Below are 27,932 nucleotides of genomic sequence, written 5' to 3' on the forward strand. Positions count from 1 at the left end.
ATTTATACATAGCTATGCCTGTGTTCTATGATAGGTATTTCCTCTGCTTCTGGGCATGGCTGGTTGCTGCATGCAAGGGAATTTTTCCCCTCCTGCTGCTGTATATGTCAGGGACTTTTTTAAAGCCTTCCTCAGAGGCACTGAGTGTGGGCTGCAACCATGGCTGGGGATTTTGACTGGGGAGTGTCAGTGCTTATTTTGGGATTTCAACCTGGTTCTTGGCTAGAGGGTCTTGCCCCTCTGCTCAGGATCATACCAATCTGTGGTGAAGAATGGGGGCCATATTTGGGGTCAGGAAGGAATTTTATCACCTCTCTCTCTCTCTCCCACCTGCTTCAAAGTTAGCCGCGAAGGGGCAGCTCTGCCCCGCCTTGCACCGTGCTTCACACGCGGGGGTGGCGGGGACCCGCTCCGGGGGAGGCGCACGCCAAGTTCCCGCGTCCCAAGACTTCTCCCGGGGAGCGACCGGGCCCGCTGCCGCCAGGGGGCGCCTGGCCCCAGCTCCGCTGCCGCCGCTCGCTTGCCCGCTCAAGGCCAGGCCGGGCAGAGGAGCCGTGGGGGGGCGGCGGAGGCAGGTTGGCGGCGGTTCGGGGGTCTGCCCTGGGCCGGGGAGGGCGGCCGCGGCCGGGCCGGGCCGGGCCGGGCGGGATCCGATCCGCTCACATCCCGCGCGGCCTTGGCAGGGCCCGAGGGCGCTGCCGGCCCCGCCGCTGTGTCGCAGCCCGGCGGCTCCCGTTTCGCTGGGGCTGGACGTGGGGCGCGGGGCCTCTGCCCCTACCCGCTCCCACCGCCCCGCACAGCCAGGTCAGTGCGGGATCCCTGGCACCGCCCCACTGGCCTCATCCGGCGCGGGGACAGACTGGGCAAGGCCCGCCTGGCCCGCCGAGGAGGAAGGTTGAGCGCCTCTGAGGTAAAACGTCCCTTGTGGTGCAGTAACGTCTGCCAGAGGCCTGGGTCAGGATGTGGGTTAGCGGCGCCAAGCGCCTCGGACAAGGGAGTGTCAGTCACCCGGCGTGTGGGAGGGTGCTGAGAAGCCGGCTCCCTCTTGACCGTTGCTAGTTGAGATTGGCGGCCATGCTGCGCTGTGCCACCGACCCCGGTGGCCCTTTGATGCGGGCGGCGTCCACCGGCTCCTTGGATGTCTTTGAGGACGGTGCGGGGCTCTGCTCAGTGTCCCCCCACCGGCACGCTCATTTTCACGTTTTGTCTGTCCTGTTTTTTTCATTAGTTGCCCCTTTTTATGGGTGCTAATGGACGAATGAGACAACTAGGTAACCGGGTGGGCCTTGCCTGTGGTAATTGGATGGACAAATAGACAGGCTCCCTTTGAAATCTGCAGCACAGGGTACCTCCTTGGCTGGAGAGGATTTCGGCTGTAGGTGAGCAGACCCAGCTGCTTGTTGACAAGGTGCTCTCAGCCTGATGCAGTCTGCAGGTGAGGGGGCCTGGCAGCGTGCCACCTTTCCAAGTGTGATAGTATTTCTCCATCCTGCATTTTTCAGTGCGATTGCAAGCGAAGTTTTCTGCCATCCCTAATGTTTGCCAGGATGTATTGGTAGTTTTCCTGTTTGATTCCAAACACGCTTTGTTCATGCCTACGTGATGGTAACAAGAAGCATTCAGTCAAAACAAAAACGTTTAATAGGACGATAAAAGAACCTAGGAATGGGAGGCTCAGGATCAGCAACTAAATTAAATAAGCCATGTTATCGTACACCTTTGTTCCATTCATTGTCAAAAATACCTAAAATATGAATATACTGAAAACATTTCAAATTCTCCAGCTCTAATTAGAGATTATGGGAGAGGGGTCTTGGATACCTAAATTGTTCTTTAAGGTATTTGGATGTGTGTCACCAAAACACTCAAAACCCAGTGGCCATTAATGAAAGTATGGCTGTATAACTTGCCCAAGGAGATACCAGAAAGTCTGGGAGACCCCCAGAGTACCAAATTAGTTCCTTTACCTGCAAGAGCATCCTTGCTCACCTCCTTTTTAGTTTTCTGCACAAGCCTGGTATGATGTAGGAGTGATTTCAAGGCCCAGAGTATTCCAGGATTCTTGGCACATTTATTTCAGGAGCATGGATTAAACTAACCTGGAAGAAATGCTGTTAGGTAGAATAAGAGCTTCCACACAAGGACCTGTTTCAAAATAGTTGTTCTAGAATATTTTATTCCCGTAAGAGCTTATCAACAAGCATTTTCTGAGGTGCTGTATGATAACAGTTCTATATTATCCATTCTTGTGTAAAAACCATAAATTATGGAACAATTTTTCCAAGCAGCAGTAGTTAGCATAGGTTTGCTAATTTAAAAAAAAAACAGAAAAAACAGTAAAATGTTTAGAGAATTTTTTTTCAGCTTCTAACAAATACATGGGTATGCACAAAGAATTGTTAGGAGAGCCTAACAATTGTTGTATTTGGTTCTTCTCTTGTCAACACTGGTGACAGATAAATAGAAAGAAAAATTGTAGCTTCTCTCTCCTTAGCATGTATTTGTCTTTTCTGTTTGTTTCCTAGCTTAGTGTGAGGATGTTAATGGAAGAATCACCATCTGCTTAAAAAAAGGTTGTTGGAAAATGTTTTAAAATATCTACACAAGTGAGTGTACGTAACAAGAAAAGGGGCTAGCTAGTACATACCTGGACTGGACTGACCTGACCTGACCTGACCTGAGCCCACGACATTTCACAGTCATAATAAATGTCAGTTTGTTTAGGACAGTCTGCTTCCCAATTCAAACACTGAACTGAATTAGAAATAAACAAAAACAATGACAATATAAAGACCCCAGAATTCCAGGAGTCAACACAGGTAGATCCAGGTAGAGAGAGTCCACAAGTTACAGCATCCAACACAGCTGATAGTTTTGTCACTATGACTCTCAGTATAGCAAAGCACCATGCAGAGTCTCTCCAACATCTGGGCTTTCAAGAAAAGCAACAATTATTGCAAGATTTACCATAAAATCCCTGCTGTTGGCAACACTGAATGTAGAATGCCATGATAATGTTAAGTAATAACAAACCCAGAATAACCACATGCTTTAAATGTTTGTCTGGCAAGAGGCCAAAGGCCAAGACTTCTGTCATCTGGGGAGTATAGATGGCCTGTACAATTCCTACATTTTGAACTGTTTGTTTTTCTGTAATAGCTGCAGGGTTTTGAAGTGGATTTGGCCTGTGGCAAGTTGAGAGAGTCTGAAGTACTTTGGTTATACCAGCTACCTCATGGACCTTGGTGCTATATTGGGGCTTTGTACAAGCACATCCATCTTCAGTGTTCAAGCCTTAATTTTAATCAATGTGGTCAAATTGCTTATTATCTGGCCCTTTCCACATATTTTAGTAGGGATTTTAAGCAGCAGAATCTGATGCTAAAGATTCAGATTATAGATGTGCCATGTTGCATAGATCAGTAGTTCTCAGTCAATACAAAATAAAAAACATTTTTATCAAGGCAGTAGTATTTTCCGGATACACCTTACTTGTAGTACTTGGGCCTTATTCCTAAAATTAGGTGCAGTTTTGGCATTCCATTGTATTCAGTGTTAAAGCTGTACTGAAGTCCATGAAAACATGCCAGTCCCTTCATTAAAAATGGTTTGCAGAAATGGCTTCCAGGATCAGGAAAGTGATCAGTATGTGCTAAATATACTGAGTAGCCAGATTAACTAGTGAAGATATGTTGTCAAAAATATGCATACTTGTTTTATTGTTTATTTGTAGATTCTGTGAAATACGTGATCATCAGGTCTAACTGGATCGATCTCAGAGGGATGTCCCAGATGTACCACATTAGAATGATGCGGCTATCAGAGACTTTGTGAATTATGGAGGAGGCCCTTAGATAGTGAGTCCCAGTTTTATGATGTATTTTATGCCATCCATATGTGTACAATTACATAAGAACTTTGAAAATAACTCAGTATGTTGTAAGAACAGCTCCAACCTGATCTTTTTGACTAGTTATAATGCTGGAGTGGCACAGCACTATCACACCTCCACATTATTCCTTCCTGCTTATTGAATAATTTTTCAAATTATTTTTCAGATAATTTGAGTAATTTTGCAAATCAGCTACACATAGTTATTATGAAAATCTGGAAACACAAATAGTTTCCCAGTGACTTGAGAGATGTTAGAATTATTACCATATTCAAGAAAGGAGATAGATCAGATTGCAGCAGTTATCATGGTATTGCACTTCTGTCCATACCTGAGAAGATTCTCACTCTTTCATCAGTAGACTCACTTGCCTTACTGAGGAGAATCTACTAAACTTCCAACATAGTTTTAGAGAATCAGATGTTCAGCAGATACGCTCTTTTTTGCTAGACAGCGGCAGAAGAAGTGCTGTGAGCACCAAGATCTTTACATGGCCTTCATCATCCTTACTAAGGTCTTTGATCAAATCTACAGAGAGGTCCTATGGAGGATCCTGATGAGATTTGGATGCCTGCCAATTTTTTTATCATCATCACACAACTTAATGACAGCACCTGTCCTAAGCAGTGACTCAGAAATGAACTTTTTCACTATTAGAACAGGAGTCAAGCAAGGATGTATGATTGCACCAACACTTTTCCATCTATATCTCAGCTATTCCACATCTCACTGCTGATAGACTTCAATCTAGAGTCAGCATTCATTACTGTATGGACAGGAATTTTTCTAACATCAACAGGTTATGTTCCAAGTCCAAGATAGCCAACAGCTCCTATACTGATCTTCGGTATGCTGATGATTGTGTTGTGTGTGCCCACTCAACTGAAGAGTTCCAGCTCACTTCTGTTTGCTTCTGTGAAGTCTTAGAAATGATTGGACTCACTGTCAACTTCATGAAAACCAAGATACTTTACCAACCCAACCCAAACCAACCAGCTATTTCTCCTCACAGTATAATTAGAAAGCAATCCTTGGAGCATGTTGAGCATTTCCCCTACGCGAGTAGCCATCTTTTCTAAAAAGTAAATATAGACAATGATACTCAACATCAGATTAAATCTGCTAGTGCTGCCTTTGGATATCTCCAAAATTGTGTCTTCAGTGATTATGACACCAGGACCCAAACCAAGCTTCTCGACTGCCAGGCTGTTAACCCTACTCTGTAGTATGGGTCTGAAATTTGGATGGCATATTGGAAACACCTGAATGTTTTTTAACATAACCTTCAGTGGTATCTTCAAAAGGACAGAAGAATGAATGCCAGCATTCTGGCTCACCACTAGCACTGAAGCCGTGTTTACACCAGCTTTGCTGGACAGGTCATGTCATAAAGGTGCCTGACAACTGGCTCCCAAAATAAATTCTTGTACTCCCAATTCACTGATGATCACCACTCTAAAGGTGGCCAAAGAAGAGATTCAAGGACCCCTTGAAAGCCAATCTGAAGAACTGCAATATGAAAATCAATACCTAGGAGACTCAAGCACTGAATCATCCCCAGTGGTAGTATGTTCTATGACAAGGCACCAGTCATTTCGAGTAAACTCACCTCCCTATGGAGGCAGATAGAAGAGAGAGACAAAGGGAAAGAGCAGTGACTTGGCACTGACCTCCTCCTCCTCCAATCACTTCCTTGCGTACTGGAAGACTCATCCTTGTATCAGGGGACTTCCGCCACTGATAATGTTTGAATGATTTTTTAAATTCACTGTATATTTGAAACATCCATAAAACTCCTAGATACTACAGCTGTTTTTTTCTCTATGTCAAATGCCCTTTTTTGCAGAATACATTCTGTTACTGGCAGGAGTAGCTCAGTTTTGTGGCTATTAATCTCAGGGTTTCCCTTTTCTCTCCTCACTTAAAATATAAATAATCTGGCTTTTCCCCATCTAAATACCCAGTACCTAGAGCTGTTAATCTTCACAGAAACTGAAGTTTCACAAAAGTGAATAGAAAGACAGCCACTTAAAATTTGCCTTTGTGAGCAACAGGTCTTAAGGAATAGTTCACACAGATCTCTGCTGTTTCATTAAAATGGTCTTTTGTTTTACAGTGGGTTAGCATTTGGGCCACTATTTAGATTCAAAACAGGTTTGAATATTTCTATATCAAGAATGTATGGAATTGTTATAATTAGCTATAAATCTTTTTGGCAGGTATATTCAATCCTGTGCTTCTGGGTCGAAGTCATTCGCTATCTATTAGGTTTCATTCTGGTTTATTTATATGGAGCAGATTACTCCCAATCTGATTTTCACAGGATTCTTACACCTTCTTCTGAAATACTCGATACAGGACAATGCCAGGCATGATACTACATCAGAGAGACTTTAATTATGACCTAGTACAACAATGCTTACATTCCTGTGTAAGGAACAATTACCAGATTACACTTTGATGTCGCACTGATGCTCTTACCAGAAGAGTCACAACTCACCCACTTAATAGTTCTGCCTGACCAAATCTAAGCCTATGTGAATGCCAAATTTCAGTAAAATTACCAGCAGCAGTTTTGTTTTGTTAAAGTAAACATGAAGCATTGAAGTTTCAAGAGCATCATTTAGTACAGGGACAGGCAATTATTTTGGGCAGAGGGCCACTTACTGAGTTTCAGCAAATCATTAAGGGCCATATGACAGGCAGCCCAGGGCAGATTAATATTAATTTTCTAAATTTTTTAGGGGCCCTGCAGGCTGAATAGAATGGCCTGGTGGGCCACATTTGCCCCTGGGATGCATTTTGCCCATCCCTGTATTATCCTGTATTTTAATTATCTTAAATCACTGGCAGATAATTTTAATCTGAATGTGTAGATACATTTAATTTTAATCATTTGCAGGTAATTAAAATGCAGGTAAAATCTTAAATTTGTGATTTACTATGACCACAGATCTTTGGTTGCTACTTGTTCACCATAAATTGGAGCTCATCCAGGTTTCCATTCCTAGTTATGCCACTGGTATTTAGTTCCAGTAGTGAAAAATACATCTCCACCTAGCATACTTTTGCTTAAGAACAAAGGTCTTGATTCTGCAAAGACTTAGCTTTTGTCTACATGACAGAGTTCTGCTGGCAGAGCTAGGTTGGCTGGAGAGGGTGGTCTGAAAAAATAAAAAGTATATTTTATAACGAGTGTAGCTCGAGTGGTAAAACCACTGATGTGGACACAGCTGTCGACCAGAGGTGGCTATTGTTAGCTATGGTTCTCATTTAGGGGAGCTGCATAGCTCTGCAATTACCCATCTTCTGGCAGAGCAGCATCCACACTAGATGCATTAAGCTGTTGCTGTAGTTCAAGTGGCAGCCACACCCTAGTGTACACCTAGCTGTAAGCATGGATATAACCTTATTGACTCCAGCAGGACTAGCCACAGGCCTGCAATGCATCAGGGTCACACCTGGCTCACTACTCTAAAAGGATGAATACCACTGGTCTATAATATAGAAAGAGTACTGTAGAATCCAGACTCAGTTTAACTTAAACCTCATTCTGACACCATGAGGAAATTTACTTTAAAAACTTCATCCTTTCATTTTTTTAATGCTTACAAATATAAAAAAAACAGAATGTGAATGCCTTATTTACAATGGTGAGCAGTTACTCCCATTGAAGTCAAATAGAGCTGTAGCTAACTACTTAAAGGTTGAGCTGGGGTTCACAGTCTGGTGCAGTATCATTAAAAGGAGTATTTGATCATTCATTATTTCACTGGACTAATTTTTCAACTCCAAACTGGATTTAAAACTTGGCTTTGGTCTGATGTGAAAACGTAGTGCTTGGTAGTAGACATTTGTTAACAATATAAATATATTAGAGTTTGACACCTCTGTAGAAGTGGCAGTCTTTGTCACAAAAAAAAAAAAAACAAACAAACCTAGAGAAAAATAACCCCCAGGCACCAGAATGCCACCGGAGGTGTAAACTAGAAGTATTATACATTTGCTAAGAATTGTGTGGTGTAACTTATGCAGTACCTCCCTGCCTGACTGGTTCTGGATAATTCCATTAGTTGTTTCAGCGAGAAGCAAAGATAAGCGAGTGCTTTATGGGTTAGTGTTTACATTTTTAGCGTTACCTTTTTTTTAATTTGTTATCTAAGAAGGTTTGCTGTGGCCAAATTCCTGAAAACTTTAATTTGGTTTTTTAATTGACATATTCACACTGGATGTATTTTATTTCTTTAAATTGGCAGGTCCATTTATAAGATTGGAAATAACTGTGATAAAGTCATCTGTCTGGATACGGAGGTCTTTTGAGAGAGGATATTCAGCCTTGATAAACTGATTTGCGGATTTGCATGGGGTAAATGCAGAGCCAAAAATAAACTTCTGAAATTGAATCTCAGGACAAGAATGATGGCTCCTCAGCTGTATATGCATGCTGTCAATATCTCTGCAGTAGAGAATAGGAGATTATGTATAAATGGAACACCATGGATTTGGCATCTCCTGGAAGAATGTGTTGAGAATGCGGGGGAGTACTGGAGCGTTGTCATAGGACTCATTTCCATTGTCTGTTTTCTGTTTGCTGCACTACCGTAAGTTTAAAGTCTTAAGTCTTGAGATTCACATGGGTAATCTTGCCCGAAGCCTTTTTTCAAAAGCTGCCTTTTTTAATTTATCTTGGATACTTTTCTATGTCTGCATAATACAGATAGAATAAGGCAAAGAAGCATGTTGTTCATGTATAGAACAATATTTGGTGGTAGACAAATGAGTCTTATATACTGTTCTGTTGCACTGATGTGATGCTAATCTCTACCACTTAGCATCAGTGAGAATAAAACACCTCTTCCCTTTTATCTCCCCCACTCTTAAAATATGTGCATGTGCACAGTCACACACATGCACACACACAACCCATAGAGGAAACTAGATTAGTACTTATTTAAACCACATGTTATGTCACGGATATTATCCTGCTCTTCCCAGCTAGTGAACATGGGGTCAGAAGAAGTGCATCATTCAGTACTTCTGCAGTGCCAGATTGGTTTCTGTGTAGGGCACTTACGCTGGGTTAACATTTCAAGCACATAGGTAGAGGATGGCAGAAGTGAAAAGGAAATATTCCCTGCATGTGAAACTCTCAAGTAAATGGGATTGACTCCAAGATCTATCCACACAGGCAGTGTAATTTACTGAATCAGTTAAAGGGTTCTGGAAACCATGCAGAGTAAAACCTGTAGTAGTAAGCCTTTGAACTTCTGAAGTATTTGAAAATGTACATTAAAACTGTCAAGTTAAGAAGTATTGCATTCATCAGGACATGCCTAATAGATTCACATTTAAGATTACTTCATAGAGTATGTTGTGAACGTGAGCTATACTCTTATAGTTTGGAGCACATCTGCATGGCAGAACTGTACTGTGTAGAGATACTTGGGTAGCGGAAGAAGTATAGCAGCATTTAGCAAGGCACATTAACTCAAACAGAGCACCACTCTAACATGGCTATCCTGATTCCAGTACCTGAGCTAGTTCAGGTATCTCCACATAGCACTACCTGTGATCATGTAGATACACCCTTAGAGACATGAGCAAACTTGTAGATTGTATTCTAGAAACTACTTCTGCCATTTTATGCTAAATATGAATGACATTTCTAGTTTCAATATGCTTAAGATTGGCAACTACAGCACTGTACATAACATACTTATGGGTTGGTTCTACTGTCCGCTGAGTTGTGTTTTACTGCGGGTCATGAAAATACAACACGTGAAAGCAGTGGTTGACATTTTTGTTTCTGGGTTAACAAGAAATTAAACTAGTATTTCCAGGTGGGATGGGAGGAGAGTCCATCTAGGAGTCTTGGTACGGGAAATTACTTTTATTCTTTATTTTAGATTAAACAGGGTGTTACTTTTTCTTTTTTTTCTAGTCAACTTTATGTTGCCTATCAAAATGGAAAAGTGGACCAAGCACTATCTTTGGGCTTTTTGCTATGTTGGATAGGTGGAGACCTTACAAATTTCATAGGCTGCTATTTAACAAAGCAACTTCCCATTCAGGTACTTAATCACCTTTTGTATTTTATTATTTATGATTTTAAATATGTATCTTTTTAAGCCGAGAGGTAACTTGTAGGATAACTAAATGCATTAGACACTGCAGAAAGAAGCAGATTGTAGAAAAGGAAATTATTGTGAAGTTTTTGTCTTTACCCACTATGGCATCTTGTGGCTTTCTTTGCAGGTGGGAAGATGCTGCAAGCAATAATGTATTTCCAACTAGCTCCTTTTATAAGGTCATATAAACAGACTAAATTGGCTTTATTTGATAATGAGTTCAGTGGCAATTTTTCAGTTTATTTTGTAAGTAAGCTTCCATAATAAATAGGGTTGGGAGTAAGTAAAGTCAGTTATCTTTTGGTGCTATAACAGATTAAGTTGCTTGGGGTGACCTCTTTTTAAACTGGAAATTCTAGCTCCTTTTCCTTGGTCAGTTTGGAAAGGAAATACATCTGAAGTGTGTGTATACCTGAGTAACTTGAAAAAAATGTGTGTGACAATAATAAGGCTTCATTGAAAAAAAAAAGACCTATCAGAATCAGATAGATTAATTGGATCAACAATGTTCTCTTCCTGCTTTGGTATGCAATACCCATTCAGTTCCTTAAGCTTTGGAAAAGCATGCAAGAAACACTGTACCCTCTCAGAACCTGGGGAGGCATCAATCTTGGAAATTCAGGTAGGGCGGACAAAGAATCCTCCAAAAAAGTAGTTTTAGTGACCAGCCCTGATAGAGTTTGTGCCAGGGTCTCAGTATCTGCTTAAACCTTCACAGTTGCAAAGTCAAGTCAGACTACATAGTACAGGTTGCATGAGGCCCAGGGACCAGGAATTGGTCCTACCATAAGTGTATAAATCTGAAGCTATCTAGTTTGCTTTGAATTTTTTTGCAGCGGTTGGTACAAATCGGAGAATGTGCATGTGAATCATTTCAAAAAACACTCTGGCCTTTTTGTTTGACATGTAAAGAAGATGTGTTGTGTTCTCTTTCAGATTGTCACTGCCATCTTTTATGTCAACATGGACATAATTATGCTCTCACAATTTGTCTACTATAAACTGAAGAATCAGAAGATGACAAAATGTAAGATATTAAAAAGTCAATGGATTTACCATTTTCTGGAGTACTTTAATATTATTTTCTTAGGTGGGAGTTCTCAGAGGAGCAGAAAAGATTAGAGCACCCAGCTCCCAGGTAAAATTGGAGGAAGTTGGGAGCATTATCTTGTAAGGCCCCCATGAAAATCTCATTTCTACTCTTGTACCTGACTTATAGTTTGTGCATAGTAATTTATACCTGCCAATAAATTCAGCTAGTATTCAGAATTTGTTACATCTGGCATTCTGGCAAATACCCTAATAACTGGAGTTTTTTCCACTTTACAGAATTATTAAAAGCTGCCTCAAATCCCCATTTATAAAATGGCAGGGATAATATTTCCTTTCTCTTTTCTGTTTTGGCTGCTAGCTTGTAGGGTAAAGACTGTCTTAGTGCATGTACTGGCACCTAGTACAATGGCACACTGGTAGAAATTGGAACCTTTAGGAATTACTATACTAGAAATAAAACTAGTAGCATAGTTCCTTTGTTTTATAAGACTTTTTTAAATTTAAAAGTCCTCTTGTAGCCCCTCTGTAATAAGTCCACGTAAGTATGTGCTTAATTTTAGGCATGCTAGTAGGCCCCTAGACCTCAGTGGCAACACTCATATACTTGGTTAACCATGTACCTAAGTAGTTTGCTAGACAGGAGCCTATATTAACAACAATGCCTTGGAGACAGTTTTGTAATCTACATTCCAAATATCTTTGCATTTGTGGTGTTAAGTGGTATAAGACCCATTGAAAGAAAGTGTATTCTGGTCTATTGGGCCAGGGACAGAAATTACACGTAAACTGGTATAAGTGATCAGAAACTGGCTCAGATCTGTAACACAACCAAAGTGCAGTGCATTTAAACCATTTCAAACCATTTCAAAATGGCCAAAACTGGTTTAAGATAAACTTGGATGGATGCAGTATCAGACTTAACTTGTTTAGGTTAAATCAGTTTACTGAACTTTTGCCCCAGATCCCCTACAGATTCAAGTTAACTTACAGTCCCCCAGCATCCCATGTTGCTTTGCACCTCCCCTTCTAGTACCCTATCTCAGAGTGGATGGGCTAGCTTTTGCCCAAGCTGTCTGCTCCAGCAGAGCACAGAGGCATGCTCTAGGGCCCCCCCCAGCTTCTGGCCCGAGTCACTGCAAGCATGTGGCTGCATTTCTGGAATCTATGGGTGCTAGGCCTGTGCAAACCCGCTAGTATTTGCTTCGGATTTGGCCAATTCAGGGGACAGCGATTTGATTCGGTGATTTGAATCACTGTCCTGAATTGATTCAGAGACTTGGCTGCTGCTGAATCAGCCGAATCTCTGAATCACACAGGCTCTATCTCCTGCCCGCTCTCCCAGCCCTGGCAATGGCTGCCCTGCCCAACCCTAGCTCCCAGACTTTGAAAAAAAAGCTCAGCCTCACTGGCTCCTGCCCAGTGGGGGGCAATCCCCACTGCTCCGTGCTGCATGGTGGGGGGCTCTGCACAAGCCCTCAGTAGCCCCAAGGCCACTGCAGGAGCTGGTGAGCCAGGTTTTTTTGGTTTTTTTTCCTTAAAGGGCCAGAGCTGGGGTGTGTGGGGGGGTGGGAGTTGGGGGGGTTTGTAACAGAGCTCCTCACACAGTGGGGGGCAGTGGAGATAGCCCTTCCCACCACCAGGGAGGAGCTGGTGAGTGGGGGCTTTTTTTTAAAGCACCGGGAGCTGGAGCTAGGTGGGGCAGCCATGAGGAGGCTGAGGGAGCAGGCAGGGGATGGGGCCTGGCAGGGGTCCCCCCATGGTTCCCTCCTCCAGCCTCCCCTCCCCAGCCCCCTACTTACCAGCTCTGAGTCTGGGTCCAGCTCCCTGCTGCAGCAGGCAGGGACTGCCCAAATCACTGAAGCTCTCCAAATCTTTTCCAAATCAATTCAGAGAGATTTTAATCGATTCAGACCTTTAAATTGGTTCCCTGATTCAATTTGGATTCTGAGATTTGGCCACTGAATTGGGCCAAATCTCCTCCGAATAGAATCAGTACCCAAAGCTTCGCACAGCCCTAACGGGCACCTGTACATGAGCGCAGAGGCTGCCCTGATGTGCTGTGATTTCCGTGCATCATAGCAGACTCAATTAACTGAGTCTGCTGGAGTGTGACAATTGCTACACTCCAGCAGCCTCTGGATCTCGTGTGTCAGCATCCCCACGCTTAAAAATAGTGGTGGGGGTGCTTGAACTAAAGCTCATTGAACAGGCTTGAGTTCAAGCGCCCCACCACCATTTTTAAGTGCAGGGACACTGATACAGGAAATGTGGTGACACTTTAATTTGAGCTGCTTTCAGAGCTACTTTAATTAAGCACTGCCCTCCCCCCACTCCCAGAGCACATGTAAAAGTGCCTGGAATTTCAGGTTTTTTGACTGTCTGTACTTAGCCTTGTACTAGGCAGCTTTTTGCTTATTGTACTAGCTAAATCTGACCCTAATGGTGATAGTAGGAGCGAATTTAAGGAGTAGCCTGAATGTGAATTTTGTCTTTTAGGTACACATATATGTCAACACATTTAAATTACAAGTAAATAGTAAATTTACTAATCCAACAATAGAAAGAAGTTGTTTTTCATCTAACATATTATATGTCAATGTAGGCAGCATACACCTGAAGAATTTCTGTGTGAGCTGGGTCTTGATCTGTATAACATTGTGTGCAATTTTACCCAGTCAGCTTCTCCTAAGAAACCAATTTCATAGTATTCTGCTGGAAGAAGGGAAGGTAAGCTCATTTTGTAGGTAAGCCCCTAGTCTCCTCTTCCTTCTTGCTACTTCTTAAAAAAAAAGCCTCATATTAGGATTATGGACCCCATGCTAACGAATTTGTATGATAATCCAAAGTGCTTTAGTAATGACAAATAGAGTATTATGGGCATACTAGCCAATTGCCCATCAAGAATGTTGGGGGCGAGGGGGCTGGGATGGAGTGCCACCACCTAATGCCCCATGCTGCCTCTGTTCTGCCTCTTGCAGGGAGCGGGGTCGGGGAGCAGCATTGGCCTTGGCTCCCCCACCTTCTGTCCGGTCCTCGGCATGGCTTTGGAATCATGGTGGTGCTGCCACATGCTTGGAGCACTCTGATTGGAAAACCACTTTTTTCCTGTCTTAAAAAAGGAGACCCTTTTTCTGACCTTGGGTTTCTCTCCAGCTTCAGATTTTACTTCACAAAAAATGTGACATGAGATACCTCACAGTGCTCCCTATCTTTAGACTGTATCTCTCAATTACTAGATTTAGAGTGCATTGCTATATTTAAAGTACTGCCCTTACTGCAGCTAGGGTACTTGCTTGTTGAGAATAAATGTATGTGAAGTAATAAGTGCAAACCGAATGCAGCATGTCTCACTGTTATGCACTATCTTCTGAAGATGTGGGCAAGAAATTTGGGGCAGCATATTGTCTCCCTGGTTTTCAGAGTTGTGAACTTACACTTTTTAAAATGCAGTTTTATTCCAGTTATTGAGATTTTAGGATGCACCACTTCCTAGAGCTGATAACAATGCCATAAGAATGCCCTTTTATTACTAACATTACATCTTAGGCATTCAACTGAAAACTTAAGCATACAAGGTTTGCTAAGAACCACTGCTGAACATATTGGAAAAGGTTGTGTCGTGCTCTCTACCCATAACTTTCCAGTGTATTTAGGTATAAAAACTGTTTTGACTTTGGTATCCCCAAGTCTTTCACCGTTAAGGATTACTGTACTAAAAATGTATTTATCATCACATTTTAAGGCATGCGTGGACTGGCTTTGAGCTGAAAATTAGACACCATATTTCCTCATGTACAACACTCACCTTTTTCACCAAAAACAGCTTCTTCAAATTTGATTACACATTGTATGTGAGAAATATGGTTAAGAACAGGTTCAGCTGCTTAGGGGTAAAACCAAAAGTAAAATCTGCAGCAATCCACAGAGAGCAGAACAATGAGCAGGTTTGGCTCCCTAGCTACTGTTTAGTTACTACAAGGAAAATCTTTTTTTCTTCATTCTGCCTTTCACAAACAAAGGTTGCATTATATTCTGGTGTCTACAGGACCATATACTGTTTTGCTTTGCAAGGTGAAAATCAAATCTTTTAGCCCAAATGGCCATTTTAACAACAACAAGAAGTCTTGTCCAGGCTTTGAGAGGAGTTTACACTGTAAGTCAAAACATTAGAACTGTCCAGAAACTTTTTTATCAAAATTTGTATGCCTTTCCTTGTTTTTCAGGACCCACTTGGTATGATCAAACTGTCAGGATTTGTTTGTGGCTATATATCTTGTGTGTTTTATCTGGGATCTAGATTTCCTCAACTGTATAAAAACGTAAGTATATTTTTGACTGAAGACATTTAAATATATTGCTTACTGCTGCTTGAAATGCTGGAAACTCCCTTGCAGTGAACATACACACCTGCACCCTATTTGGAATCTGAACTTTGCATCTGGGACTATATAAAATGGAAAAAGGTTAAAAAGGAAAACTTGTTTTCTTCAAAGAGGCAGGAAAATGGGAAGTTTTTAGTCAAACAGGGTAGAGGACACAGATTAAAAGAATCAAGAGCTGAATTTTTTAGGCTAGGGAAGAAGCATACATTGCACATGAAAAACAAATGGGCAGTAGATAGGTCCATGCTTTCAGTTGTTCTCTACTAAATTAGTAGTATCTAGTGATAAAATTATAACACAGAAACATTATGATGACATTACTGAATTCATAATCTTCCTACTGTCAATATGGGAAACTTCTCTTTGAAAATTTGATATAGGTTGATTAAAGACAGGCACTTCACTTAGGTAAAGAGAGCTTTAACATAAGAAACTCCAGTTTATTTCCAAAATAACAGATGTTCCCACCTCTGCTTCAAGCTGGAATAAATGGCTCCACCTGAGAAAGTGACAGAGTAACAGATTAGTGAAGAAATAAACATTCACTTTTTGTAACATGTTAGCTTCCCTTGTTGCTTTGCAGCTGTAAAATATAGCATGCACACCTAAGAGCTATGATGATTTCTATCAATTTTGATGATACAGATTCCAAGATTAGTAAAACGAAAAGCATCAGAAATAGGGTGAATTGTTTTCCAGGTGAAAAAGAATGAAGTGTGCTCCTAGAAATTGTAGTCAAGTATCCTGAAAGTATCCAGAATTCCTTCATGTTGTTTATGCTGCACCTTAGTCTTCATTCAAACATTTTTATATATATTTTTTTTTTAGTTCCAAAGACAGTCTACAGAAGGTACATCTTATCTGCTGTTCGCATTAGCCATGATGGGAAACTGGACTTATGGACTAAGCCTTGTTTTAAAAGTGCCTGCTGCAAAATCTCTCAGGAACCTCTATCTTTTACACCATCTTCCCTGGCTCATTGGGAGCTTTGGAGTTCTGTTTCTAGACATTTTTGTATCCTTTTCCATGTAGAGCAAGAGTTTCTTGAAAGTGTGTGTGGCAGAGCACTTTTTGTGCCCACCACTTTAAGGGTGAGAGCAGACAGCAGGGCAGTCAGCAGGTGTGGGCCAGCCTTGATGAGAAAGTCACATGGCTGCAGGATGGGCTATGTGATTGGTGGAGAGAACTGAGCTGCCTCCATTTTAGCTCAGGCATCAGGGTTGAGCTAGCAGTCTGTTGCTGGTAGCTGGAGTAACAACACCCAGCTGAGCTGTTGCTTGTGGAATACCTTGGAGGTAAGGAAGGAACCAGGGGAATGGCAGGGGGCCCACTGGGGTTCTGAGCCCCAGGAAAAGGCTGAGACCTAGTGAAAATAAGGTCCAGTCTAACAAGAGGACTAACAGCCGATGGGCCTACAATAGGCCAGGCAATCCCCAGGGTAGATCTGGCAGGGGTGAAGTCAGGGGGCTCAGGTGAGCCTAGTAGAACTAGGCCTCATGCAGCTTTGCTGGGGGCACTAGATCAGCTAGCACTGGGATGCTGGCTCTATCATGAGACCTAGAGGGAGACCCCCTTTACAGAATGGAGGGCAGTGGCTGCTGCTCTGACCTTCTGATGCCTTGACTGGTCAATGTAGGACCGAAGGGCAATTTACAGGCCAGGGCTGCGGAGAGCCATCTGGCACCCCAACTGGCCTGAAGGTGCGGGCCAGGACCTAGAAAGGCTGAAGGTCCGGGGGGCGGGGGGCGGGATGAGACAACACGACATCACAGCCAACAGAGGTCAGTCTGCAGGCTGGCTGTGATGGAGACTGCAATACAATCTGTGGAAGGGAGGATTCCAAATGGGGGTCACCATTAGAGATGTACTTCTTGGGCTGCTCACTCTCTTGTGTCCATCTAGGACCCAGAGAGGGAACTAGATCAGAACTGGTAAGCCTGCTTGGTCCTGGGTAAAACCAAAAATTGCACCCTGCCAGGGGAAGGTGGTCTGGTGGGGCTGTCCATGGTGGGACAGTCCCCCAGAAATGCCAAGCCAGTTACCTCCCCAGTGAAAGGCAGGTGGGGGTGCCTGATAACCCCAGCCCCCACCATCTGGTAGGTCATTAAGACTGGAGGGTAGTGGGGCTAGGCACATCCAGAGTGAGGCACCTGAGCCCATGGGAGCGTAAGACCCCAAAGACGGTGGGCCAGGCATGCCTAGGGAGAGGCATCTGAGTTTGTGGGGGTGTACGACCCTGAGACTCTACATGGGGGCAGAGTACGGGCCCCACTGAGGGGAGTAGAGTAGTTACCCCAGTGAAGGGGTGGAGTACATGGGGCTAGAAACCTAGCGAACAGCAGAGTGCCCAGTGTGAGCAAGTTAAGGCCCTAGAAAGGGGGGCATGTGTTGAAACCCCATGGAGGGTACAGTTAGGCCCAGGTAAGTCCTCAGACGTCTGAGGCTGCAAATAGTCCCGAGGCCAAGTGAGCAAGGAATTGGCCCTAATCGGTCAGTGTATGAGAGTGATGAGTTAGCCAGAGAGGGGCTCGGGTCAGAGCTCTGCCCAGGGTGAGGTGAATTGGCTAGCCGTCGTTCCGAAGAGGACCCGAGAGGCTGCACGCCAGCCAGCCAAGGTGTGCAAGAAGGCAAGCCTGATGGCCTATGGGAACTGCTCAGAGGAGCAGGGCAGACAGTGTGGCCCAGTATGGGGTGGCATGTAAGAGGCCCGGTGAGACCAGGTGGTATGAATGGAGCTCATTGGGACAGAGAAGGGACGAATGTATGAGGCCAAGCAAGGGCCTGAGTTTGGCCTGGCCTCGAGCCAGAGCATAAAGCAACTCAAGGATGCTATTTGTGAGGCATGGGACATGATAAGGAAAGGACATAGTTATGTGCAAACCCCTAGGCCCTGGGGTCTTAAAATGGGCAGCCTCCTACATTTATTACAATTATTATTGTAAGAACAAGGTGTGACAGGCGGGACTGGGCAGCCTGACTTAGACAGGTGGGTGGGCCAGTATTGTGACCAGGCCCCGAGAGTTGCCCCCTGTCACAGTGTGTTATGAATATAGAATAATTCATAACACAGTTGAGATATTGAAAATAAATTTCATACCACCTATTTACTTGCACTTTTTAAATTTATAGCAGATTATGTTTTTTGTACGATTTACTGGTGAATACAAATTCACACTTGAATATGTATGGCATGTCCAAACTAGATAGCACAGTTGCAGTTAGTTTTATTAGTCAGTACATGTAGGCTGAGTTTTCAGTTTGATGCATGAACAGTTGCACATGTTCGTGCCCATGTAGCTTATGTTTAAAATCTGATGTGCACACACAAGATTTTCATATGCACACTGCAGATTATAACTTTCAGAATCTGACCCCTTCATAAAAATATCTGAGGGGCAAGGATTTTTTCCAGTATTTCTAATGAACCAACTGCATAGTTGGGAGAACTGTTGGACAAGCTTTTAGGTATCATGTGCTCTTCCTCAGGTTACCTGAAACACTCAAGGGCTGGTGTACAGTTGATCCATTAAAAGATATCACAAAACATCCTTGTCTGTCATACTTCTTGGACCAAATGTACTCTACTCCACTTTAACACTCCAAACCCACTAAAAATGTCTAAAATCAGATTATTATAAGACTGACCAGCAGTCCAGAGAAAAATTGAAGCTCTACTAAGATTTTTGTGTCAAAGTATATTTTCCAAATGTTTTACAGACTGTTGCAGCACATGTTCCCTAAATGCATCACCAGGACACAAGCATGTACCTGAGAATTTGAATGTGTCTTAAAAGTTAGCTGTGGTGCTTGATTAGTTCTTCAAAAGAGCCAATATAACAATACATGTTAGTCTCACAGTGATAGAAATAACTTGGCCATAAGCAGCCTTCTCTCTAAATTAAGGCATAGTAAGCATGTTAACTATAATTAACCTATTGTAACATGCACTCAGTCTAGGTCAGTGGTTTTCGACCTTTTTTCATCTGCAGACCCCTAAAAAATTTTAAATGGAGATGCAGACCTCTTTGAAAATTTCAAATGGACGTGTGAACCCCTCTGAATTGTAAGTGTAAGTATTACATGCTTTTAATTGATCATAGTAAATTTTCACAGACCCCTTAGACATAGTCTGTGGACCCTGCTGGTTCCACAGATCACAGGTTGAAAACCACTGGTGTAGGTACTTGGACTCTACATTTTAAAATGGACATGGAGAAGTTAAAGAGGATCCAGAGATGGGTGATGAAGATGATTAGGGGTTTGGAAAGCAAGTCATACAAGGAGAGGCTGAAGGAACTAGGCATGTTCAGCTTGCAGAAAAGGTGCTTAAGAGGGGACATGATTGGTGTCTTCAAATATTTGAAGGGCTGGGAAATATTTAAAGAAGAGGGAAAGCACTTTTTTTTCCTTGCTGCAGAGAGTAAGAGGCAGACCAATGGCTTGAATTTGCAGCAAAGTAGGCTTAGGTTGAATATCAGGAAAAACTTCTTCACTGTTAGAATAGTGGGGTAGTAGAATAGGACTGCCTATGGAAGTTATGGACTTCATCACTGGAGGTGTTCAAAAGGACAGTCAGGGGATGATCTAGGCATAGCTATGCCTGTGTTCATCTATGGATATTTCCCATGCTTCTGGGCTTTGCTGGTTGTTCCCTCCACCCACTTCCTGCTACACATGGGTGTTGGCTACAACTGAGGCTGGAGGATTTTGACTGGGGTCTGCCAGTGTTCCTGCTAGGAGCAAAGCTGGAGGTTTCTGACTAGAAGGTCTTGCCCCTCTGCTCGGGTCAGACTTATCGCCGTGTTTGGAGTTGGGAAGGAATTTTACCCCATGGTCAGACTGGTGCAGACTATGGGGGTTTTTTCATTCCTCTGTAGCAGGGGACATGGCCCTCTATCTGGGACCTCTTGAGTGTATATTAACACCTCTTTATAGAAGCAGGACATTAGCTGCCATGGTTTCCCTGCTTTACCTTTGGCAGGTTAGGGTGTTATGCTTCATATTGTGTCATGGCTGACCATAGTTTTACAATGAATTTAGATTATGGATTGTATAAGGTTGTTTGGATAAGGATGATCCTGCCTCAGGCAGGGGTTTGGACTAGATGACCTCTTCAAGCACATCTTCTCTATCATTTTGTGATTATTCCTGTTTGATTATAAAATACAAACCAGACCAAAATACTAGGAGAATATTGGTCCTTTGTTTCATAAGTCTAAATGGTAACATGGTGTTTATTGATCTCGCCATTCAATATCTATATAAATAATTTACTTCATTATTCTTGCCAGGTAAAACTCTGTGGTAAATCTATAAAGTAGTCATAGGACTGTGCCATGATATGGACAGAAAGAACTCACCAAGTTTATAATAAAAATAATTTCACTTTTAATTTGGATTCGTATTTAATTGACTTAAACTTGTTATAATCCAAATTAATGAGGAACCTTGGTTTTCTCACAGCAGAATAGTTTCATAATACCCAACTTTTCCAATACCATACTACTTTAAGTAACTACACTGAAGGCAACTGGGACTATACCTTCTATGGCTGCTATACAGTGAAAATGTTATTAGGAGAGTTTGGTAAGCTAGGGCCTCTCTATGCAGAGTACAAAGGCTCTCTGGAGTACTGGCTACAAATTACCTCCCCAATGATTGGTTATTAAACATGGGGAACCTTGAGCCTGGGTTCTCGGTTTCACTAAGCAGTGATTCTAACAGGAGGTAAGAATTCAGAGCCTTAGCTCAAATCCTCTCATTTTTCAAATTGTGAAGTTTATGTAGAATAGAGACCTCAGGTCATCCTAAAGCATATTTCATAATTCTTTTAGTACTGAGGAACAGCTGCTAATTAACCCTCTCATTCAGGACAGTTAACTATGCTCTATATCTGAAGACATGATTCACTTGGAAATGCATATAATAAGACATCCTTTATAATAGGAAATTCATATTTCACGACCATGATAATATAAAACTGAAATTGGCTTGCCATTTTGAAGTTAAATATGTGTTGTTTTAACTGACAATGCATGGTTCTGTCTCATGAACATTGGAGTCGATGGCTGCTGGCCCTGATTTGGACACACAAGACTATTGTTCCCTAAACAAAGCCTTGACATTTTTGGCCTTCACTGGAAACATAAAACTGCCAGTATTTATTTACCAAAAACCCAGAATTTGATCCTGATGGCCTTGACAGTATATTACTTGCATATTTGAACATGTCTTTCCATGATGTTCTCCTAAAAGGAACTTTTATATTGGACACAACCCATATCCCCAGCTCCCCCCTGGATTACAAAGCCAATGTGCACATGACTTTCATTTCTCAGTTCTGACTTGATTGGAGCCTGAATCCAATCTTACTAATAGTTCTCCAAGTCAAATTATATTAAAAGCAGATGCTTCCAAACCAGGTTGGGGAGCTTATAGAAATCTAGTCTCATATATAGTACTGGTTGAAATGTATGAAGTATTTGTAATCAAGAGAACAGGGAAAAACAAAAGCAGACCTCCTGCCTTGAGAAGCCCTTAAGGTATGGAAATAAATGCTTTCCAAAGGCAACTTCATTATTGTCTGCTGCCATATGAGAAAATAGAAAATCCTAGCAGACCGACACATCATATCAGACCTTCCTCAGTATCAAACTGAGGAGCAGAATCTCTTGATTTTGGAGGAAAACAGAATTAATCAGAATGGAGTGCATCTCCAAAGTCAAAAGATACTGTGGACAGTAGAAACCCAGTTTCCCCTTCTGGTACCTTTAATTCCAGAGAACATCCAGACTTGCACTAGATGGTATATAAAAGAAGGCCTATCTATATTTCTAACACTGTCAGAGACTTCTTTCATGGGTCTGTTATTCCATCGGCCCTTGCACGTTACATTTATCATGTGATCAATATGTTAATCTTGCAATAAATGGCAACTTTTGGAATTGCCCTGCATTCACCCAATTTAAGATGCCATAAAGATATTCCACATATCATGTGGAATGTTTTTATGCCTGATTTATATGACACTTTAAATTGAATGTGTGGCATGTCTATGCACTGAGGCTGTCTGGGACCTGATGTCAACAAGCAGCTGATTGTAGGAATCAGACCCAGACAACCCCAGGTCTCCAATCAGCCTGGTACTGTCAAGCACCTGATTGTTGGCACCAGCCCTCAGGGTAGCCCTGGGACTCCAACTCAAGGTAGAGCTGCCCCAGACCCATCTGCTTCCAGCAGGAGGAGCCACTCCATGCCACCCACCAGGTACTGTTCACTTTCTACTCCCAGCATCCCAGGCTGAGCTGCCAGCAGTCACATGATTAGGATCTGTCTCTGATCCCCACAATGATGCACCCTGCCATGCACATGTGGCATGGCAGGACATGTAGTTGTTGGGAGTGGAAATCAGATCCCATCATGCAACTATTTTCATGTCTGCCAGGGGCCATAGTTGTCCACTGCAGATTCTTGCATCTGGTATGTCTGCTTCTGAGAGTGGTCACTATTAGCTGGACCACTGGACTCCTCTTGAAAGGGAGTGCTTACATTTCTTAGTGCTAGTTAATATAAAAGCTGTTACCAAGATAACTTGTTGTAGCATGTGATCTGGTCATATTCCATTCTCTTAATATCTGTCCTTCACATTTTGAACTAAGAAATCATAGATTAGTTTACTTCATTCCATAATAAGCCATTTTAAATTCCTAATGTTGTTAAAGGTGGTGGTGGTTGTTGTTGTTGTTTTAGCTATTTGGTGAATACATGGCTTCCAGGAATGAGCAAGGAATAATGATTTCCATCACAATTCATGAAGTAAACCAGCATCCTTTTCACTTCAAGGAAAGCTTTAAGGCATTTCAAATTTAAATGATATATTCTTATATGACTGAGCTTTAGTAAATGAACTGTGGCAGCTGAAGTTAGCCACAGTGTTCAAGAGACTAATCCCTATGCTGAAATGGCTAGGATAGGGCATTTCTAGTAGATAGACTGGGACTCTCAAAACTTGCTTCCCCTGTTAGTCCATGTTTGTTTATTTGTAGTGATCAATGGAAGTCTTATCACTCATTTCTAGATGTTGGTTGCAGATACAGGATTGGGTGGGTATTTTTAGAGTTTTGCTTCATGTACTTAGAAAAATGTAACATCCTATATAAGTTAAAGCAGTCACTGGCTAACTCTGCCTTTATAATACATAGGAGCAGCTTGTATTGATATCCCTGTAGGACTTCAGTGGAGTTTTACCTAAAAAACCAGAGACCGAAGTTGGGCAATTAGTTTTCATTTTGAAACTTCCCTACTACCTCCATTCCATCATTCCTGTGTCCTCTAAATTTGAATACATCTCCAAATCCCTCCTTCCTACCCTACTTCCTCCTCCCACCCACCAAAACCTGCCTTGTAGCTAAATTAGAGCTCTTTACCAAGTGTTTTCCCCTATCTTTTTGTTCTAGTTGATATGCAGTACATTAATTAATGTGCAGTATATCATGAAACTATGCTGGAATTTTTCTCTTCATATACATCTCACTGTTAGTCACATGCCAGGTAGTTACTAGAGGGTGAAAAAGTATACTCAATAAGATCTAAGCAACAGTAGTGAGGCTCTTCTCAATCTGCCTTTTGCAATATGCCGTTTGGAATTTATGTAGTTTTACAAAGGATCATTGCTTTGTGATTAAAATTCATCATGTAATTAAAATCAGCAAGGGCAGTTTCCTAAATGAACATACAACTTTCTTCTCCCTGCTGGGTGCATCTGCATGAGAAACTATGTCGCCATAGCAACGTGGTAGTCATGCAGTGGCGGGCACAAGCCACAATGCTCCCTCTCTATAGCATGTTGCTACAACAACATAGCAGCTAAAAATAACCATGCACCTCCCGAATGGTACATTATGGGCTGTTACAGTGCCATCATTTAATCCTTCCAAAAGGAAGTACTAAATGATGATGCAGTAACAATGGCACATAGGGGCACGTAGATATGCCCACTGTCTATTCTTAGAAAAATTGCATATATTTCATTGTACTGTGATTCACTTATTTATGTTTAATAAAACAACCTTGACAGATTAGTTCATCATGACTGTCAGACACTTTGTTTTGTCAAGTTAGTTTGGCTGTGCCATACCCATAAGGTTTACAAGATGCGGCCTTAGTTTTCTTTGAAAAGTTATGAACATGAACAGCAAGTACATTTTATATGAAAGAGCTTTTTATATGAAAGAGCTTTATCTATTCTTAATTCATTCCCTAAAAATACAAATTGTTGAATTCATGTAGTAATAAAAACACATGCCGGAAATGTTCATCTGTTAAACTGTACATTGCACATTATTGGGAACTTTTTCTTTTCCTTGTTTTTAAACAAAGCCTATAATATTGCTTGTGTGGTGGCCCAAAAATAGTAATCTGCACTACTGCTGATCAAAAAATTCAGGGCTCAGCAGCATACTTCCTTGTTCACTATGAGATAAAAGCTCTATCCCACAGAACTTCACCAAAAGAAGATGTCACTCAGCATCCACAAGAGCTGCTCAAGTGTTTGCAGAATGAAACCCTATAGAACTCCTGTTCTGTTGTTTTCCTAGCCAATGATAGGCAGACATTCTGTAAGTCTAATTAGCTCAGCCTTTAGAGGAGAAAATATACCACATGTTATACAATGATTAGACTGGATAAAGAGTGCTGACCCACTGTCTCTGAAGGAAATCCTGTCTAGTCTTTAGTAGGAAGGGGCCACAGAGGTAGAATACTCTAAAGATTTAAGGAAGTGGGGTAATTATTGGGGCTATGCCTGAAACAGAGAATTTCCTCCCCACCCAACCAGGCCTCCCAGTAAGTTTTTTGTTTTTTGTTTTTTTTGTTTTTTTTAAATAGTGGCATGCATTAGCCTTAAACTCCTCACTGCTATTGTCTACTAGCCAAGTTATTTTAACTGGTTTAAAGTGTTCCCAGGAGAGTTCTTATATGCCAGGTTTCCTCCCAGAGCAACTTTATTTCATTTGTAAAATGGGAATTTGAACATAATGGTAATAGTAGCACAGTCTTAACTAAACCCTGGTGCATGAGAGGAGCCATTGTACTTTGTGTGAAGATTTCTTGGTGTACAGCTGGCCCCTTAGATTCATTTCCCTTCCCTTTAAAACTTCTTTCACACAGGTCCCTATGTTTGATGTTCCCTACTTGACCGCCTCCACTACAGCTCCTTCCTCTTCTCTAATATGCTTCTTCTAATACCCCTGTTACCCTCCTCTTTTTCAAAGTTGGATATAAATTAACAGTAGAGCCAGCATTGTCTAATGGATGAAACACAGGGCCTGGGAATTAAATCTGGATTCTGTTTCTGCCTTTGCCCTGGTTTGCTGTATCACATGAAGAAAGTCATCTCTGAATACCTGTGCATGTCTTTCCCTTCTGTCTACTTATAACCTTAGTTCATTTGCCTTGTGATAGGGTCCAGTGCCAAACATGGTGGGACTGTGCTTTACAAATGAGGGCCTTTAGGGCATTTTTACACATGCTCCAGGGTGTGGGGGAAAGCACTTTAATTAGAGCAGCTCCAAGAGCTGCTCTAATTAAAGCACTCAGAGCTCTCATGTATCAGTGTCCCAGTGCTTCAAAATGGCAGAGGCGTTTTACGTAAATCTTGTTGAACATGCTTTAGTTAAAGTGCTCCTGCTGCCATCTTGAAGCGCTGGGATGCTGATATACAAGATGAGGAGGCTGGCTGGAGCACAGTAATTACCACGCTCTAGTGGACTCCATTAATTGAGTCTGCTTCAGCGTGCTGACAGGGCATTGGAATAGCCTTCTGGCTTGTGTATAGGCACCCTTGGGTACTAATGCAACACAGATAACATTTGACATCATAAATATACGTGTTTAAGTTGAATCACTTTCACAAAGTCTGGTTCTCTCATCATTGTTCTGTCCTTTACGCCATTGCCTGTTTGTATTGTTTTATCTTTCTGGGTCCCAATCCTTTCCTGAGCTTGGCTTGAGGACTTAGACTAGAATCTCCTCTGCACAGGAAATTAATTTTTGTTCTGAAAGGTGCTGTGCACATTTAGCACATTATACAAATAGTGCTTTTCAAAAACTGTTCTGCTATCCCTCAAGGTTAGGTGCCACCTGAAGTTAGACAGCATTTTGGGATAAAGGAAGGATGTTTGCAAAATAAGAAATTGTGCAGTGGCTTTCAGTTTTTTTTTTTTACCAGTATGTTCCTTACTGAGTTTGGTGCATATCTTTAAGATGTTTGAAACTCCTCAAGTTTCTAGTAGAAATGCTTAAGGAACTCATCCTCTGCCCCCTCAGTTCTGGCTAATTAAAAAAATGTAAAAGGCTGTAGTTGTGACCAAGGCATGCAACCAAGAAACCAAGAAAAAGAAAAAAGTGTGTAGTTCTAATTTTTAATCTTAATAATATATAAGTGGCATTTGTAATTATCTGTGTTAAAACAGAAATAAGACAAATATGCATATTACACAATTTTCTGCTCTGGAGGCTAGTACTAAGCAGTGAGTCAGAACTTCAAATAATGAGAGTTCTGAAAGCTTTTTAAAGGATAACAATGTTGAAGATTCTCGTTTCTTGTTAGACTCAGATATGCTCCACAAATAAGTTAGAGCCAGTTTCCAGGGACTGCGCTCATTTATAGTAGGCTCCCTCCAGCTGCTTATGGGCTGCCTCATAGCCTAGAAGAGCCATAGTGCAAAGCACTACAGTCCTAAAATCCCACCCCCAGAATCAGTGTGGACCTGGACTTGCAGGCTACGGGTGCCATCATGGAACATGTCAGTCCTATACTGGGCAAATTAGAAGGGCCTCTGTAGATACTACTGCAGGCCACTAAAAAGGGGCTAGAGTGAGGGCCAGGATCTTTCCCAGTATGCTTTCATGTGCATTAATATCATCAGCATAAAGGATATCTGAAAGGCTTAGGTGGTAGATTGGGAATGCATGTTAGAAGTGGGAAGAAGAAATAGGGGAATTAGCTGCGTAACTGAAGGTTGGTCCACTTCTGGCCCATGAGGAGTCTTGAGGTCCAGATTCAGCCCAAGGAGAGCAGGTAAGTTTGGCACCCCTGCTCAAGAGACATTTTTTGAACTTTCCTTTGGAGGACTCAGTCTACTGCTCTGTCCCAGACAGTAGTCTGTACTAAGTGGATAACTGGTTTTCTCCTGGACAGCAGCCTTTATGTTCTTAGCATTTGCAGCTCTTGCTTTCTACTATCTCAGTGTTATGTTTTTAATAGTTTCCTTACCCAAAAACATACAGATAACAGCACAATTTATCATATATCGCAAACAGAACAAGAGAAGATTCAGTTTAGTGGCAATGGAAGTGAAACCATTACTTGTGGATGAAGAGGATTCACAAAACATCTGACTCTTTTGTTGTTTTTGCTACCATTTACACCTTGAGCTTGAATACTTTTCACAAAATAAAATCTGTTTAGAGACAAAA

At 42.0% G+C, this 27,932-nt stretch overlaps 1 protein-coding gene across 3 annotated transcripts; it reads left to right on the plus strand.

Annotated features, from left to right (window-relative positions):
- The first annotated feature begins 477 nt into the window (after positions 1–477).
- LOC149863018 (lysosomal amino acid transporter 1 homolog) lies at positions 478–27,932 on the plus strand. Of its 3 annotated transcripts, XM_090052166.1 has the most exons (10): positions 478–910; positions 1,340–1,435; positions 3,734–3,857; positions 8,149–8,493; positions 9,834–9,963; positions 10,957–11,047; positions 13,676–13,800; positions 15,297–15,392; positions 16,284–16,469; positions 27,744–27,932. In XM_090052166.1, exons 4-10 carry the CDS (start codon positions 8,309–8,311, stop codon positions 27,852–27,854), a joined length of 924 nt encoding a protein of 307 aa, XP_089908292.1. In that variant the 5' UTR covers positions 478–910; positions 1,340–1,435; positions 3,734–3,857; positions 8,149–8,308; the 3' UTR covers positions 27,855–27,932. The 3 variants fall into 3 exon arrangements, with proteins under 3 accessions (XP_089908292.1, XP_089908291.1, XP_089908293.1); XM_090052165.1 differs by lacking the exon at positions 1,340–1,435; XM_090052167.1 differs by lacking the exon at positions 1,340–1,435 and having other exon boundaries at positions 478–804.

The sequence above is a fragment of the Crocodylus siamensis genome, chromosome 6 (assembly GCF_052110815.1).
Source record: "Crocodylus siamensis isolate JL-2025a chromosome 6, ASM5211081v1, whole genome shotgun sequence".
Classification (NCBI taxonomy): Eukaryota; Metazoa; Chordata; order Crocodylia; family Crocodylidae; genus Crocodylus; species Crocodylus siamensis.